General features: G+C 39.5%; 1 protein-coding gene across 3 annotated transcripts; it reads right to left on the reverse strand.

Moving 5' to 3' along the window:
- Positions 1 to 425: 425 nt before the first annotated feature.
- Positions 426 to 18032, reverse strand: trak2 (trafficking protein, kinesin binding 2). Of its 3 annotated transcripts, XM_034151288.1 has the most exons (17): positions 17947 to 18032; positions 14737 to 14905; positions 14019 to 14204; positions 10725 to 10784; positions 9173 to 9249; positions 8977 to 9093; positions 8537 to 8755; positions 8060 to 8138; positions 7835 to 7965; positions 6845 to 6919; positions 6605 to 6742; positions 6342 to 6421; positions 5107 to 5247; positions 4156 to 4448; positions 2385 to 2861; positions 2042 to 2141; positions 426 to 1854 (listed from the first exon to the last, which is right to left on the reverse strand). In XM_034151288.1, the coding sequence occupies exons 2-17, from the start codon at positions 14789 to 14791 to the stop codon at positions 1095 to 1097; spliced, it is 2988 nt and encodes a 995-aa protein (XP_034007179.1). In that variant the 5' UTR covers positions 14792 to 14905; positions 17947 to 18032; the 3' UTR covers positions 426 to 1094. The 3 variants fall into 3 exon arrangements, with proteins under 3 accessions (XP_034007179.1, XP_034007180.1, XP_034007181.1); XM_034151289.1 differs by lacking the exon at positions 10725 to 10784; XM_034151290.1 differs by lacking the exons at positions 10725 to 10784; positions 14737 to 14905; positions 17947 to 18032 and adding an exon at positions 10942 to 10982 and having other exon boundaries at positions 14019 to 14076.
- Positions 18033 to 18180: the final 148 nt, after the last annotated feature.

Here is an 18180-nt window from a genome sequence, read left to right on the forward strand (position 1 = left end):
CTTTTTCCGAAATAAGGTCCCATGGAGGTCCACCGGAAAGGGAGGGACTTCACCTCTCTATATGCATCTTTTGCCGAAATGCATGCTGGGACTTGTAGGCAAAGTAGCAAGAGGCATGGACGATGAACAAAACATCCGTGCAACAAATTTGGACTACTGTAAAATCATAATAATATGAATAATACCGGCATGTCAATAGCATGGTTTGACTACAATATTAGCCCGGCAGTATGCTATGAAGCCAGCTAGCACTTAAATCCTCAAGTTAAAGAAGCGTGTTGAATAAAGCGGTGAAAATTAGTGAACTTTGATCCACAGAAAAATAATGGGTGGTTATTGTTCATGCGAAAAATGACCTCCTTTTTCAGTTTGGATCATTAAAAGGTGGTTTTGAATCAGGTGAAAGACATCATCTTGAATTTAGAGAATCTGACAGGGAGGTTTTTCACCATTTTATTGACCAAACCATTCATCGATGAATCTAGAAAATAATCGGCAGGTTAAACTATAAAGGAAATATTTGTTATCCGAAGCCCTAATGTTTATTCCCTTCTTTTGTGACTGGTTATTTTCAGATAAACCATTGACTTTAAAATGGGCAGATGATAGTATTTTAATACAGACTTTTCCAACCAACTACAGAACAAGCCCTTGGAATAGCAACTCTGGATGTTCAGTCTCTTTTTCACTTACTTTTCCCTTTTTACATTATTAACAAAAACCTTCCTTTTCGTAATAACTCGTTCTTCTTCAATCCACATCCACAAACCTTCGTCCACTTACATGTCCCTCGTCTACCTTTACCTGAACATCCAGACCCTCGTGGGAAAAATATATAAATACTAATAATGACTGAGAAGGTATCAAGATGTGGAAAAAAACCAGAGGCAAAAACTAAGGCCTCGGTAACTAGCATCATGGCAAACAGCTACACACATAGACACTGCGGTGGTATAGCTAAAAACAGTCAGTTCAGTTTAAATTGTGCTTTAAAATAAGTCATAAAAAGGAGGGATTGTTCCGCCATTACTACTTTCTCCAAAAGGCAGACAAGGAGGAAGAAGAAGATGGAGGTTTTTTTATGTTCTGGACGATCAACGTTTGGACGACGGGACATGGGAGACAGAGCCAAGATGGCGTCGTCGTTCGTTGGGGTTTCCCCAGGGAGAAGGGGGGAGAGCGAGGGTTGTAGGATGAGGAGGAGGAAGAGTTGACTTCGCTGCTCGGGCACCAATCATAGCTGGGAGACTCTGGTTCCGCCTCAAACCGTCCAATAGGCTTCCACCACCCGCTGAAACAAACGTAGAACAATCCTGTCGTGGTGCTGACGCGTCGGATTTCGATCCTTGGAGCACTTTAGTGAATCCAAGTCGTCGTAATCTCTCCACTAAGCCGAGATCAGGCCTAGGTCGACCCAATTTAGGGGAAGGGGGAGCTTCCTGGGAGGGACTCGGCAAATCTGGATGTGGAGCACGACCCAGATTTAACCCGTAAACGTCCTGCAGGAAAAGCTCCGCGGGCCGAGAAACGAGGAAATTATCGTGGGGATGTTGACGTGATTCATGAGGCACGGGAGAGGGAGAGCGAGAGTGAGAAGGGGAGTTAGGAGGCGTTCCTGGGAGGAGACGAAACAGAGGCTGTCGGGATGTAGGTTTTGGAGATGGAGGAGGCGTGTCGATGGAGATTTGTGCAGAAATGCCTCTCTCCAGGACCAGTTTAGCCAGACCTCTGGTGGGCACAGGAGGGCGACGAGGGGGGAAACAGTCGCCTAAACTCAGCCTGCACGGAGTCACTGGAGTACTGGGACCCGTCCTCATGGAGCTGGGAGTGTTGGCCATGATGGACGACTGAGAACTGGAAAAACATGAAGAAACAGAAGTTGTTTTGTTTTGGTTTTAACTGCTGCTAACCCTGGTTGTTTACTTTGCTGTCTTAATTTCAATTTGACTACTGATGTGTGCTTTTCTTCTCATATATGTATTAAGATAGCTTACTCTACTCTCCTATTAAAGTATGAAGTAAATGTTCTCTTTGTCCTTACCTTGAGGTGACCTGTGTGATGTCGCTCGGGTGCAGGATGCTACACGTCGTGAAGGTGTACGTCGAGAAGGTGGAGCTCTGGCACTTCCCTGGATTTTGGACTAAAACACACAACAAAGAGCTGTAATAATATAATAGTATATATAATACATAAAAGTGTTTTTTTTGGTTTTGTTTTTCCTTATTATTGCCGAATTTTATTCCATATTTTATTCCATTCTATTTCTATGTAAATACTGCTATATTTCTAATATTTTTTTATGACATCAAGTCAAATTCCTCGTATGTGTAAACCTACCTGTTTCTGATTCTGATATATTTTTTATTTTTCAAGTAGTACTTACTAGAAGTTGTTGTTGTCGTGGAGATGCAGATCTGACTCTGTGATTGGACCACTGTTGCACATGTTCCTGTAATGGGCTGCGCTGATTGGCTGGAGACGAGGTGAGTCGCACAGAGGTCCGATTTAACAGAGGAGGAAGAAGAAGGAGAAGGTGAAGGTAATTCGGGGGATGGAGGCGGGACAGGAAGTGGCGAAACCGAATACTTCCTGTCGTTCGGTGTAGATGAAACCCTCACTTTGAAGGTTATCCCGCCTTCTTCTTCCTCTTCTTCCTCTTCTTTACCTCGCTCTGTCGCCCCTTTCTCCTGTTTACTCCTGCGCTCTTCACCCTCCTCATCCTCCTCCATGTCTGACATGTTGTAGACGGCATCTTGAGCCAGGGGGCAGAAACCCTTCGTCACTACACCTGGGTGAGGATCCAAGATGGTGGCCAGGTGAGGTTGGGCCAGTTGTTGCCAGTGGTGGAGAGTCAGTGAGCCTGGAAGACATTTAAAAAAATAAGAATCACTTTTAGACGCACCTGACATTGTATTGCAGAGGTGGGAAGTACAAATACTTTGTTACTGTACTTAAGTACATTGCTGGTATCAGTACTTTACTCCACTACTTATTTTTCTGACCACTTTTTACTTTCTACTTCTTACATTTTGAACACAAATACCTGTACTTTCTACTTCTTACATGTTGAACACAAATACCTGTACTTTCTACTTCTTACATGTTGAACACAAATACCTGTACTTTCTACTTCTTACATTTTGAACACAAATACCTGTACTTTCTACTTCTTACATGTTGAACACAAATACCTGTACTTTCTACTTCTTACATGTTGAACACAAATACCTGTACTTTCTACTTCTTACATGTTGAACCCAAATACCTGTACTTTCTACTTCTTACATGTTGAACACAAATACCTGTACTTTCTACTTCTTACATGTTGAACCCAAATACCTGTACTTTCTACTTCTTACATGTTGAACACAAATACCTGTACTTTCTACTTCTTACATGTTGAACACAAATACCTGTACTTTCTACTTCTTACATGTTGAACCCAAATACCTGTACTTTCTACTTCTTACATGTTGAACCCAAATACCTGTACTTTCTACTTCTTACATGTTGAACACAAATACCTGTACTTTCTACTTCTTACATGTTGAACACAAATACCTGTACTTTCTACTTCTTACATGTTGAACACAAATACCTGTACTTTCTACTTCTTACATGTTGAACACAAATACCTGTACTTTCTACTTCTTACATGTTGAACTCAAATACCTGTACTTTCTACTTCTTACATGTTGAACTCAAATACCTGTACTTTCTACTTCTTACATGTTGAACTCAAATACCTGTACTTTCTACTTCTTACATGTTGAACCCAAATACCTGTACTTTCTACTTCTCACATTTTCCAAACAGGCTGGTTCCTTTAGTTTGAATGTGTGTTTGGTGGCGTGATCATTATTATTTAGAGTCATTGCGTGCCTATTGATTTGAACACGATCCGTGTATCCATCATTTCCTGGTCTTCTCTAAAGAAGAGGGACCAATGAAAACGTTGTCATGTTGCCGTTGTTCAGCATGGAAACATTCATTAGCTAACAATGACATTATTGTTCTATTAATATAAAGGGAGGTCAGGTACTCTTTAAAACAGCTGCTAGTTATGGGTACTTTTTACTGAAGTTCATTTCAAAGTTCTTTACTTTTACTTGAGTAAAGAAGTTTAGTCAGTACTTAAAGGTATTGTGATTTACCTTCCATGGGCTTGACGATCTGCAGCTTCTCGGGCAGGAAGGTCCTGAAAACGCTGGAGCTGAAGGAGAGTTCTGACAGGTTGGAGAAAGACGACATGTTGCTTCCCATCGGGGAGACGCAGCCGCTGCTTTCTCCGTCGGTCTCGGACAACGCCTGCATCTTCTTCTCTCGCTCCGCCTGGAAGAAGCGACGCTCGCACATGAAGTTCTGTCTTCGCAGCGAGAGTCGATGGAGAGCTCTGTTCAGATCGTTTCCTCCAGGACAGCCAGGTTGGCCGATTCGCACCTCCTCCCTGCAACAAGGTCATAATAATTTGATATTTCAAGATTTCATTGAAGTTTTTGAGGAATATAAGGTTTAGTTTGTTTGCTGTACAACCACCAAAGCCTCTGGTAGTACAATTATGGCCACTTTTTTGGTTAAAACTGCCATTTTGGAACCTGGAAATGTCAAAAATTGATTCAGCATCCTCAATAACCCACATAACCTAATAATCAAATATTAGTTTTATATTTTATTTAAGTTTTCAGTGTCTGCTAGTCTAAGTTTTTCAGGAATGTAAGGTTTAGTTAGTTTGCTGTACAACCACTACAGCCTCTGGTAAAACCACAAGGGACTACAAATATGGCTTCTTTCTGGTTCAAACTGCCATTTTGGATTCTGAAAAGGTCAGAAATGGATTCAGCATCCTCAATAACCCACATAACCTCTCCGAAATTGTCCTAAATCGGCCAAACCATTTTTTGAACTGCATGGGCTACAATGCAATGTCATGCTAATTAACACAAATGGCCCAGTTTCAATTAAGTTTTTCCTTTAAGGATATCGTTTTTATTTAGTTTCAGACACTATTATTCACTGCTTTTGTGTCATTTTTGTTTCCCTTTCAGTTTCAAGGGCACAAAGGTCACCCTAAAGATAAAAATCCAAATGCATTACTGGTAACGTACCCCTGATTGGACTGGAAAGGCTGTGCCGTCATAACCAGAGAGCTCTGCCCTGATCCTGGGATGGGAGGAGTGGCAGAAGCTGGACGAGATGACGAGGAGTTGATGGAGCGAACAGTTTGAAAGACTCGCCTTTGGGATGATCTGAAGGGTAAACAAATGTACGGTGAAGTAAGATATTAAAGTAGCAGAACAATTGGTAACACTTTATATTATTAACGTACACTTATTCACCATAACAGCAGAGATGGCAAAAGTAAACGCATCCTTTACTCAAGTTGAAGTACAGATACTCGTGATAAAAAATACTCTGTTAAAAGTAGAAGTACTGACTAAACTTCTTTGCTCAAGTAAAAGTATGGGCTTCGAAATGTACTTAAGTAAAAAGTACCCATAACTACCAGCTGTTTTAATCGTGTTCAAATCAATACTCTAAATAATAATGATCACGCCACCAAACACACATTCAAACTAAAGGAACCAGCCTGTTTGGAAAATGTAAGAAGTAGAAGGTACAGGTATTTGTGTTCAACATGTAAGAAGTAGAAAGTACAGGTATTTGTGTTCAACATGTAAGAAGTAGAAAGTACAGGTATTTGTGTTCAACATGTAAGAAGTAGAAAGTACAGGTATTTGGGTTCAACATGTAAGAAGTAGAAAGTACAGGTATTTGTGTTCAACATGTAAGAAGTAGAAAGTACAGGTATTTGTGTTCAACATGTAAGAAGTAGAAAGTACAGGTATTTGTGTTCAAAATGTAAGAAGTAGAAAGTACAGGTATTAGTGTTCAACATGTAAGAAGTAGAAAGTACAGGTATTTGTGTTCAACATGTAAGAAGTAGAAAGTACAGGTATTTGTGTTCAACATGTAAGAAGTAGAAAGTACAGGTATTTGGGTTCAACATGTAAGAAGTAGAAAGTACAGGTATTTGTGTTCAACATGTAAGAAGTAGAAAGTACAGGTATTTGTGTTCAACATGTAAGAAGTAGAAAGTACAGGTATTTGGGTTCAACATGTAAGAAGTAGAAAGTACAGGTATTTGGGTTCAACATGTAAGAAGTAGAAAGTACAGGTATTTGTGTTCAACATGTAAGAAGTAGAAAGTACAGGTATTTGGGTTCAACATGTAAGAAGTAGAAAGTACAGGTATTTGTGTTCAACATGTAAGAAGTAGAAAGTAAAAAGTCGTCAGAAAAATAAGTATTAATTTCTTTTGTTTTGTTTTTGGTTTACTGACCTTTGGTCCTGAGAGACGGTTTCCTCGTCTACACTTAACTCTCTCCTCATGGTGCCCTCGATCTCTGCTGCTAGAGAGTCCTGTAATCAAACAAAGATACATATCCAGTCTTCACAAACAAGCTAGATAGAGAGGTAGGTGGGTAGGTAGGTGGGGGTGGGTAGGTAGGTAGGTAGGTAGGTAGGTAGGTAGGTAGGTAGGTAGGTAGGTAGGTAGGTAGGTAGGTAGGTAGGTAGGTAGGTAGGTAGGTGTGTTTTTCTCACCATTGGATAGAGGCCGTATGAAAGGTGTCTTCTCATCCCAGCCGAAGGAGTGTTTTTATTTCGAAGTTCTCTAATCTCCTCCTGGGACTCGTGGAGCATTTCTAAACATTCAGCATTCCTGTCGGCCAACTCGTCCAGCTGCAAAACACATGAATTAACCCAAAAAAAATAAGAATTTCTCCATTAAAATCTGTTAGTTCTGCAAAGTAAGATACTGTAACTAAAAACGATAAATTGTACCTCTGCTGTGAGCTGTCTTTGAGATTCTTTAGACGCCTGAAGGTGAATTCTCAGCTCTTCTTTCTCCAAAGCAAGCTGCGGAAAAACAACACATGCATGCCTCTTAATTAACATTTTTGGCTGTTAATTTTGTAGATTTCCTCTCTGTAGGACGTTTAAAAGGTATTCTAATTCAATGCCTTGTCAATGCCAAAGTCAACTTTATTGTCAATCTTTATATACACAATCAACAGACACATGTATACATATGCACACATTAACACATACATATGCACAACAATCAATATATACAAAATAACAGCCACTTCAATAACTTTGAGAAATGTGAATTAGTCCATAGCAGCGTAAAAGTAAATCTAATATATCCCAAGATTGTATTGAAACAGCTGGAAAAACTGAAAATGTGAATGTGACTGAAAGATATATTGTACTGTATAATGGTTTGAAACAAAACAAATAAAGTTGTACAAATATAATATAATAGAATATATATTTATTGTCATCATACAAAGTACAACGACATTTCTTTTGGCAACTCTCACTGCAGTAAAAAATATATATATATATATATTAGTAAAATAGCCATAAGTATTTCTAAATAGTAGTGGTTGCAGTCTTAGAGGGGTGTGTGTGTGTGTGTGTGCGTGTGCGTGTGCGTGTGCGTGCGTGTGTGTGTGTGTGTGTGTCCTAGCATTACTATACTTGTGGAGACCTAAATCTGTTTACACAGTCACGTGTGGGGACTCGCCTCCCTTATGGGGACATAATGGAGGACCCCATGAGGGGAATCATTACTTTTAGGGTGAAGACTTGGTTAGGTTAAGGGTTAGGCATGTGTTGGTTAGGGTTAAGGTTAGGATAAGTCTCCAGGAAATGCATGTAAGTCAATGTAATGTCCCCTGAAGTGATGTATACATGGTATGTGTGTGTGTGTGTGTGTGTGTTCACAGTTGTTGATGTAATAACCTAATAAACATAATTTTCCCTCACCTCCTTCACTCTGTGTTGCAGCTCCACTATCTGAGAAAGCAGCTGAGTGATTTCCTCCTGATGTCTGAGCAGATCCTCGTTCTTATGAGACAGTTCGTCCGTGAGAGAAACCATCTGGCCGTTGGACTCACCTGGAAAACAACACACACAGACCAACGTTAAAAAATCTGCATTTTAGACATGATACAGCAGGTTTGTTGATGTGTAAGATTAGGCATCACTCACGGAGCTCCTGAACACAATCGCTCACTAGTTGCTGCTCCTTTTCCTCATAGGTGATGGTGTCGGTCTTCAGTTGACACGCCTGGAGTGGAGAGAGAAACAAGGCATTACGGTAACAAAGTATTTGTACTCCACTACTTCCCACCTCTGCCATCAACTAGTTGTTAAAGGTGGGGTAGGTAATTTTGGAGAAACCAGCTCGAGTGCGCTAGAATTTGAAAATACACAGCCGGAAAAAATCTCCCACTTCCTTACAGAGCCCCTCCTCCAACACACACGAACGCGCACATGACCAATGAGGGCACGAGATAAGTTTGTGCCCCGATGGAAGGCTGACAGGCAGGTAGGCCATAAGGCATTAATAAGTGTTTTATAATGACTAACAAACAGACAATATACTGCTATCAAGTCATCAGAAAAATAAGTAAACTAAGTATTTGTACTCCACTACTTCCCACCTCTGCCTCATCATGTTTTTACCTCAGATCTCAGCGCCAAGTTCTCCTCCTCCAGATCTTGCAGTTTACTCTGCAGATTCTCCAGCTGACTGAGAGTGGAGGAAGTTGTGTTTCCACGCAGCGCTGGAGGCTGACGTAACGGCGTCGAAACGCTGGAGTCCGTCTCGCTTTCCTCCGACGCGCTGGCCACCATCCGGAGCAACTCGTCCTTCTTACTGAGCTCATGTTGAAGCTGGTGAACCTGGAGGATATCATCGGTAAAGATTGAATGATTATGAGTTACTAGGATGGGTTAAAAGCAGAGAAAACATTTCACTGTGTGCTCTGCATGTGTGACCATTATATATTTGATTTGCTCCAGCAGATGAAGCATAGCTTTTTGTACATAAGGAAGACAAAGAAAGGTACATTTAAAACGCCTTTCTCAAATCAGAAATGTCTGTTAAAGTGTGTTTTAAATACCTGATCAATTGTCTGTGCTAGCTGTTCCTCAATAGCTTCATTTCGTCCCTGCAGAAGATGGTTTCTCTGCAGAAGAGACTGCCCGATGCGAGCCGCCAGCTCCAAGTCTCTGTCTCGCTGTCCAATAAAAAGCACAGAGAGTTAAAACAAACCAAAACAAATGCTGCTTATTACGACAAAAATGAGGAGAACTCACCTCGGCCAAAAGGTGTGAGACCACGTCGATGTCATTGTAAGTTTTGGTCATCTGTTCCACGCGATCTCCACTGAGGACTGGACAGAAACATCATATTTTAATTTAAGGAGACACAAGACAAGCAAACACACTCATGCAGTCTATCATGCATGAAGGTAACACTTTATATTAAGGTATTCACCATCAACTAGTTGTCAATTAACATGCATACTAGCAGTATATGGGCTCTTAATTAGTCATTAGAAAACACTTATTAATGCCTTGACCATATTCTACAAGTACTAAACCATTAGCTAAGAGTTTTTCCTTAATAACCCTCTAATTAGTGCTTATTTTATTGTAAGTAAGGACGTTTTTGTACACGAGTTTGGGTCTTAATATGCTCAATATGGGCCTAATAGTACATTTCCTATAATAACACACATGGTCTATTCTTATGTAACAAGACATGAAGTGTTAATTGTGTCAAAATAACGAAAAATGTGGTATTTCTAACTCAGAATATGTGTCTTGTTCATAACAAATAAGCTACTAGTTTGTCTCTAATATGTTAATTAACAACTAGTTGATGGTGATTAAGTGTACCTTAATATAAAAGTGAAAATGAAATCACTTCACTTCCTACTTAATCAAATGTCCTGACCAAAGGCAGACACTTCCTTAGCAGCCAAACGGCAATTATAGCACTCCTTTTGATGAAATGGCTCCACAACAAAGCAATGTGGTTGCTAGTGGTCTGAATATAACAAAGCCACAGTAGCACTGTACACACACTGTACAGATATAAAGAGACGGCACACACACACTGTACAGTTAGTTATAAAGCGCTACAAGCTTCCTACTGAGGCAAAGCTGACCTAAACTACGCAGATTTCTTGCGGTCATCTACATGCAAAAGCTCACTGGAGCTAAATCAGGGGTGTCCAAACTACGCGAACAATTGCGGCCCGTTGTCCATTTTGAATTGGCCCTCATCAAATTCAAAAAGTATAACGGAATATGGCCCACTTTTCAAATAAATTCACGTTTAAAACATTTTCTAACAAATCTTAGTTATTGGGCTTATTGGGCTAAGTAAGTCTTAGTTATTGGGCTTAGTAAGTCTTAGTTATTGGGCTAAGTAAGTCTTAGTTATTGGGCTTAGTAAGTCTTAGTTATTGGGCTTAGTAAGTCTTAGTTATTGGGCTTATTGGGCTTAGTCAATCTTAGTTATTGGGCTTAGTAAAAAAAGCCCAATAACTATTTGTATTGAAATATACCCATCATATTTCCCTTAATCAGCAATCTGAGGCTTCTGTTTTAAGGAATGAGCTGCCAACACAATCAATGAAACCCTATAGAGAGCTGTGATGTATGCTGTTGGTTTTCTTAAAGCATGTTCAAGTATCAAGCCTAATGAACCTACATTTGATAGTTTAACGATAGATAACTTATTAGGCAATATACATGGGGGCCCTGCCCTTCATGCGTATGTGGCCCTCAGGGAACAAAGGTTTGGACACCTCTGAGCTAAATGAAGTTGCAGAGATGAACAAAAGAGAGAGAAAGATACCTTTGGAGAGGCTTTGAGAGCCGGGGTGGGAATGAGAGGAGGGCTCCAAAGCAAGATACGCTAGTGAGAGATCGGAGACAGAGAAGAAGGGAACGTTTAAAAAGGTGAATGGGTCAAAAAGACAGAAAGAAAGGGGGTGAGAAGCTGGAGGTGAAAGCTGCTTCATTTGTAACATTAGTTTGTCTACACATCGACTAGTTTGCACCACTTTTAGCACCTGAGTGGGTTTCACCAGCGCTGCACCGCTCCCCTTTCCACCTGTTCAAAGAAAAGTGGTAACTCTAATCATTGAAACATTGCCTTTTAGTAAATAACAGAAGGAGGAGTCTCTTTAAAAGCAGAGATGATACACCTTTAGAGCTGAATCCCAGATCAAATGCACGCTGAAGGGTCTTTGAGCAGGTTTTCTGGCTCTCCAAAATCGAGGTTCTTTCCGGGCCAACAACCGGGCTGAGTATGCTAAACTAGAGAGAGCATAGCTGGCAAGGAGGCTACAACTACAACAAGATGAACATATTTGACCGTGATTTAATTGTAATACACGTTTCAAAATGATGCCGAAGTAACAACATACTGATACCGGTTAGTAAAAACCATGAATTAATGCTTTGTCAAGTCTGCAGACAGACGGCAGGAGAAACACCTTTTAAAATGCGTGTTTTCTGAATGGAGATTGGCTAAGCTAACGCAGTATATGCTCCGACCGTCCACACTCACAACAACGGCCTACAGACATAAATAAAGCAGCGACTGTATTCACCATGACACAGGCAGTCTGTGGTTTGTACTTGTTTAACTTTTGTCTAGTTTCTGAACAGATATAAGGAGCTGTGAGCTCTGAGTGCTAACAGCTAACGGCTGATGTTGGTTTTGTGTTTCGCATTGAAGATGACGTCACGGCTCCGCCTACACTGCGTTACTATAGATACTACCACAGCTACTAAACTGTAATGGAAACGCAGCATAAAGTGAGCCTGGCCTAACAAGGCCTAACTATACCGTACTAAGCCGAGCGAGGCCCTGCAGTGGAAAAGCGCCATAAATGTGAATTTCCCCTCTGTGGGACTAATAAAGGTATTCTGATTGAGAGACTCTTTTTATTCCACAAATTGAAATGCTGTAAAAAACGTACATTCAGTGGTGTCACAAACTACATTTGAGCAAGAATGAAACGTATTAAGCAGAGCTAGAAAGCCTTCAGCAGCTGCTCAAATAAATACAGGCTGTCGTCGAGTAATCTGAGGCTCACAGTGACCTCTGGATCTGGACCGTGCGCTAACAACGTTTAAAAATAACCTTTAACCAGTAGAGCTATCTTTGTTGCATGCAAGAAGACGGCTACTGACACACACAATGCCTACAATCTCTCACGTAGCATTGACGTCAAGTATCAAAAGACGTAATGCACACACACTAGTGCTGGTTGTAAAGACATTTATTGACAGCAATAAACTACATTATAAAAGCAAAGTCCAATGAGTTTCAATATGTGGTGTTTTAGTTCAATATTCTGGTTGTCAGACAGCTTGCATACTGACAGTCAATTAGTGACTCAATTAGTGCCAAAAACGCACACATTTCTTCATTTCTCCTCGACCATGGCAGGCATATTAGCACGGTCTGTTTAAGTGCATCACTAAGCACTATAAATAGATCAAGCTTGATTTTGCACAGCAGGAACACGAGACCTCGACTTCCTTACTGTAACCCTTCTCACACACGTGCAGTTAAATAACAAACACACACACACACACACCATGTAAAGACTATTGAGAATCATGTAAACAAAAGCGTTGTGCATTTGAGTTACACTGTATTCATTCAGGTCCAGATATCATAAGCGTGGTGAATGCACAGTTCTTTTGCCAAAGAGACGACGAGAAGAGTTTGTATTTTGAGAAATGTATATTGTTATTATTAACAGGAGATATTACATTACAGTAGAGGCATTTCTTTTATATCCTTTCTGTTGGGTGGTGGGAAATCAGCTGTAGACAGGAAGTCACATCTATCCAACTGTTATATCACTGCTCACGCATACCAAACATTTTTTAATGTAAACACGCTTCAGACTTGCCTACTTCCTGTCTTTCAAGGAACACACACACTACAGTGAACACACACACACACACTTTCCCCTCCATTTTCTGCCTGACCTTGTCAATTACACTCACCCTCCACAGCGAAACTGTCATAAATCTCCTCATTGTGAATGTTAAAAACCGGCATGGTCCGAATGCTCTCTCTACAGTTCTGTCTTCCTTCTCTATCAAAACCCCTCCTCCCTTTTTCCTCCTCATCACTCTGTCCCGTGACTCTGACTTTGAACTACACTTAACCCTTAATTCCTCGCTGTCTCACACACACACACACACAAACACACACACTGTCAGAGCCGTCTGATACAAACAAGCATAGTGAAAATAGGCGTAATTAACAACCCTGTGACCCACGCTAAATCTCTGTTAACTGAGGAGGATGTGAAGCAATGAAATAAATCCGTATCCAAAACATCTGCTCACTGAAGAAAGACAAATCATAAGAAAGTAGACGCACATAACTAAATGTGGGAGAAACACTGATCTGATTTCCTCTCTTTTTTACAGGTTTTAATCAGCTGGAGAAGAGGAATCGTAAACTGAAAGATAAGTAGTTTAAACAGCAACAGGGTAAGATTGAAATACAGGACAGCACAGGTTCACACAAGATTAATACAATTAATACATTACAAAGAATCTTTAAGTAACTTTTAAAATAAGCAATTAATTACCAACTCTCAGGCTACTTCACGGCGACACAAACTCAATATTTTGAATAGCAACTGTGCTTTTTAAGTGATATCTGTCGTGTCAAATAATCATATAATCATTTAAAACATATAGTCTTATACTCTGATTGCCTTTTACTCTTTTCAATTGTGTTTTTAGTCTTGTATGTGTTTAACAGAGACGTATGTTAAGGGTTTACATTTCAGGAGGAAGTGTAACACGTGGATTTACAAATGGTTAAGGACAAAGGGGTTTTATGGTTTTATGGTTTGATGTGTAGATGATGCCTGAGGGAATTTAAGGGTGGGACCAGTTGGCTTTTCTCTCTACTATATAGTGAGACTGTAAGCTGTGAGAACTTCTCAATCCTCTGAGGATGAAGTAGCTCTGTTCCTACATTAGGGATTGATTTCACTCGTGTATTGACTTTCTTGATTACTTTATTAAATATAACAAAAGAAACACTTTGTCCATGAATTATTTATCAGTTTCTCTTAAGAATTTCCTCCAAAAAATGGGCACTTACTCATGTAGCGGAAAGTCTCCTCGGCCAGCATGGGGGAGATGGCAGTGAGTTGCCCGGTGCCGTCGTCAGGAGAACATCCCGGAGACACCGCCCAGTCCTGGCTGTCGGACAGGTAAACTGATCCAGAGTCAGCCGAACCGGAGCCCATCGAGCCGAAGTTCTTCCCGCTGCTGCCCAGCCCCTCATCTGGGGTCAGAAAACACTCTCAATATCAGAGATGGGAAAAGTACACACATCCTTTACTCAAGTAGAAGTACAGATACTTGTGTTTAAAAATACTCTGGTAAAAGTAGAAGTACTGACTCTAATTATTGTTTTACTACTATTGTGTCATTTTATATTGTATTTCTTTCCCTGTACAGCACTTTGGTCAACTGAGGTTGTTTTAAATGTGCTATATAAATAAATAAAGACTGATATTGTACAAAATCTAAGTTGATAAGAAAAAGTCCAATAACTTATTTACATACCAAAGCTTGAAATATACCCTTACTATTTAGGAATGTGTTGCTAACTAAATAATTGAAAGTCTATGGAGAGCTGAGGCTGATTAAGCATAATGTACCAACATTTGATTAAGTTCGCTGACTTATAACTTAACTTATGAAGCAATATACATCACCTCTAGTGAGCCCAGCCCTTTGTATATTTTCCTGTATGTGTAAAAAAGTGTTGACATGTATAGTCTCTGGTTTTAAACACACTCTTAGCTCCGTACCTGTCTCAGTGCTCGACTCCTTCTTCTCCACCGCTCGGGGTTTGACTTCAAACATGTCCTCTCTTTTGGAGTGGCAACAAACAGCTGGACAGGAAACGGGAAACGGCTAAAGCTGTGACATCACATCCTGTTTCTGCTGTGGTGGGCGGCGACCCGCGCACACCTTTACCTGAGGAGAGTCATCAATAATAAACATCTTAAATGTGAGATTATATCATTCAAGATTCAAGGCTTTTATTGTCATTTGTACATAGCTACAGTGTAGATATATCATGAAAATCTTAGGTCACAGGCTCCTCCAACAGTGCAACACAATAAAACAGATAACCCCTAGTACAAACATCTACCCATGATATTACTCAAAATATCTTAGGTATTTAAAGTAGGAAATGTATATTTACACTAGCACAAAGCATGCCAAATGCTGTATACAGTTTTTCCATTTCCTCCTTTCTCCCTGTTTTTAGGGAGTGCTAAGGGGGGAGACAGATCTCTTCCCTCTAGAGAATTGGAAGAATAAACGAGCAACTGTGGACAATCGCTTCTGGACAGTATGGTACTGTATTTCTTTTCACATCTTTAGTCTCAATTTCAGTCTGTTTTGATATTTTTGCGCACATTTTTTAAAATTAAAACCTGCTTCTGCTGGAAAACATGTTAAAACACGTAATTACTGCTGCAGACCGATAACATTTTGAGGCTTATGAGAGAGTATAAAAAAGAATACGCAAAATGTAGGCAGAAGACGGCAAGATATCCTGATTTTAAAGAAATTAGTATGCCCCAAAAAGCAGGACCATAATGCAATTGGATAGCATCTTTCCTTAGATCGACGTGCCTAAAAATACAGTCACTATCTGAAGAAAGACATTAATCGATTTCACAGTACAGTAGAAAACGTATCATGTTGTGTGTGTGTGTGTGTGTGTGTGTGTGCGTGCGTGCGTGCGTGCGTGTGTGTGTGTGTGTCAGTAGGAAGGCCTGAGGGAAGACAGAGTCCTTGTGCAACATTCATCCTCTGCTTACGTAACACTGAAGCTCTGTGGAGATTAATGTGATAATACTACAAACTGTACTGACCCCGAAATGACAGTGGATTTAGTGTCATTTCATTGACTGGATATTGCATATATGAATCATCTTTATTGCTAGGTAGGTGCCACTTATGTTGGTGAAACATCTTGCTAATGCACGCTTTATTCTTCCATAAAATGCCTGTGTCTGTGAGTCCTCTAATTACACTTGTGATGCAGCGGAAATGATATACAGTAGCTCTGACTTGTTGTCAAGGTTAAACAAAATACTCCAAACTAAACTCATTACTTGCAGAAACACACACTTTCCTGTGGCTTGAAAACAGCTGGGGAAAACATCCAGACCACAAACTGGAAACCACCACTTAATGGTCGTTTATTGCACGTTATAAAAGCTGTGAAATGTTAGCATAGCCACAAGATAGCAGCTCCGAAAGTAACTGGGAAACACAGACAAGACAATGGGCCTTTTTTTTTTAAATTAAGTGCATATCAGAACCAGATAAGATAGGATGTACTGGGAAACAAAAGAAGGCCTTGCACATAAGTAGAAATTAAAGAGTACAAATAAACAATACTAGTATTTAAACATCTCAAAATAGAATTAAATCAGCATTAAAAAGTAGAAAATAGTAGGACGTGAAGATCTATAAACTCTGACAATAAAACACTATTGAAGGGTTTCAAACGCAGGATATTATTTACATTAAGAGTGTCTTTTCTTACTCAAACCAATAAAGCTCAGTGGAAACAACATTTTGTCACAGCTGCTTACATCAGACTCTCTCCCTTCACTTCTAATCTTTTCATTCAGCTGATCCAAAGTGACCTACAACAAGTGCAGCAGGCGGGACGTCAGGATCTGAACGCTACGCAAAAAAACCCCTGCAAAATCTACGTGGTTTTTTTACTCGCTGTTTTCCATTTGTGCCGTCACAGCAGCTGCAAACATCTCAGATTTGTCACTGGATATGAGGGCTTGCTATTCAATAAATATGACATTGAAAGCAGCATGTGACCTTGACTGTAACATCAGAAAACTCAACAGCTTAATGTGACATCATACAGCCCAAATAACCTTAAAAAGATACCACTCAAATTGTGGAAAATTAAAGAAAATAATTGTAATAATCTCCAGGTGCTGCTTTCTACTTGAACATAACGTCAATATATGAAAAACAATTACAGAAAATGTGAATTAAAGTCGTTATTTTTGTTGACTAACGAGACTTTGCACACGTCACTGTCAACTTCACTAAGCTAACATTTACTGTACATGTAGGTTATTATATGGTCTTAAAATAATGATTCAGCATCTAAAAAAATACTTTGATTTAAATCCAACCAGGCTACTAAGGTATTATTTTGGGATATCGAGTCAATATTTTTCTCTTAACATTGTATATTATCCATAGATTTGTGTACAAGATGTGTTACTCCTTTTGTAATGTGTGTATATATATATATATATATATATATATATATATATATATATATATATATATATATATATATAATCCAATGCCAATATTTGTATTCAAATGTATTCAGTATTTCCTTTATATTGTGTATTGTTGAGATACTCTAGGAATACATGTCTTTTCTATTGTGTATATTTGCTGTTAATGTTTATTATATGTGTAAGTTATTGCTAATATTGTATATGTAAAGTTACCATCAAACCTACAAATCAGCAGACTGTTGTCTATTTGCATTTAACAATGTATTAATCTGAATATTTATTGACTACAATAAACATTATTTTTGATGTATCCTGTCTATTTTAACATGTATACAGACACCTGGTCACTTACAACAGTCTCTGCATATATAGCTTATTGTATGTATTCTTATCTGACATGGTTTACTTTAATCTGTTTTATTTTAGTCGCTTTTTAAACGTGTTACATTGTTTGTGTCTTATATATATATAACGTTGCATTGATGGAGGAGCTTTGGACTTAATATTTTCATTGCATATCTACATTGTAACGTCTGTGCATATGAGAATAAAGCCTTTGCATTTGTACATTGAATTGATTATGTGTATTAAGCATCATGTTTTCCCTGTGAAGGGCGAGGAGGATGACAGCTTCACGATTGCATCATTAAAACGCATGGAGCCTTAAATGACTGCAGACATTACACAGCATGTTAGATTGTAATACACACTGACCTTAAATCGAGGTTTCTCCGCAGCATTGAGCGATCTCAGTGTTAAATACGGTGTGAATCCTGTAAAGCGAAACCTGAAACAATGGAGCGGAAGGGAGGGAAGTGACAAACACCACGCGCGTCATCAACGTGCGAGACGTGGGTGTGATGACGTATGGACACGCGTTTTTGTAGTTTTTTTGTGTTTCTCTTCCGTTTTTCTTTTAAAATGCCATTAACAATTATTCCCAAAGAT

This window comes from Trematomus bernacchii, unplaced genomic scaffold (genome assembly GCF_902827165.1).
Source record: "Trematomus bernacchii unplaced genomic scaffold, fTreBer1.1, whole genome shotgun sequence".
Lineage (NCBI taxonomy): Eukaryota > Metazoa > Chordata > Actinopteri > Perciformes > Nototheniidae > Trematomus > Trematomus bernacchii.

Coding starts and splice junctions, on each gene's coding strand:
- trak2 (XM_034151288.1), bottom strand. CDS start 14,791: ATGTTTGAAGTCAAACCCCGAGCGGTGGAGAAGAAGGAGTCGAGCACT. Junction 10,785..14,018: donor GGAGACTTTCCGCTACATGA/GTAAGTGCCCAT, acceptor ATCTCTCACTAG/CGTATCTTGCTTTGGAGCCC. Junction 6,743..6,844: donor AAAGACAGCTCACAGCAGAG/GTACAATTTATC, acceptor TGTGTTTTGCAG/CTGGACGAGTTGGCCGACAG.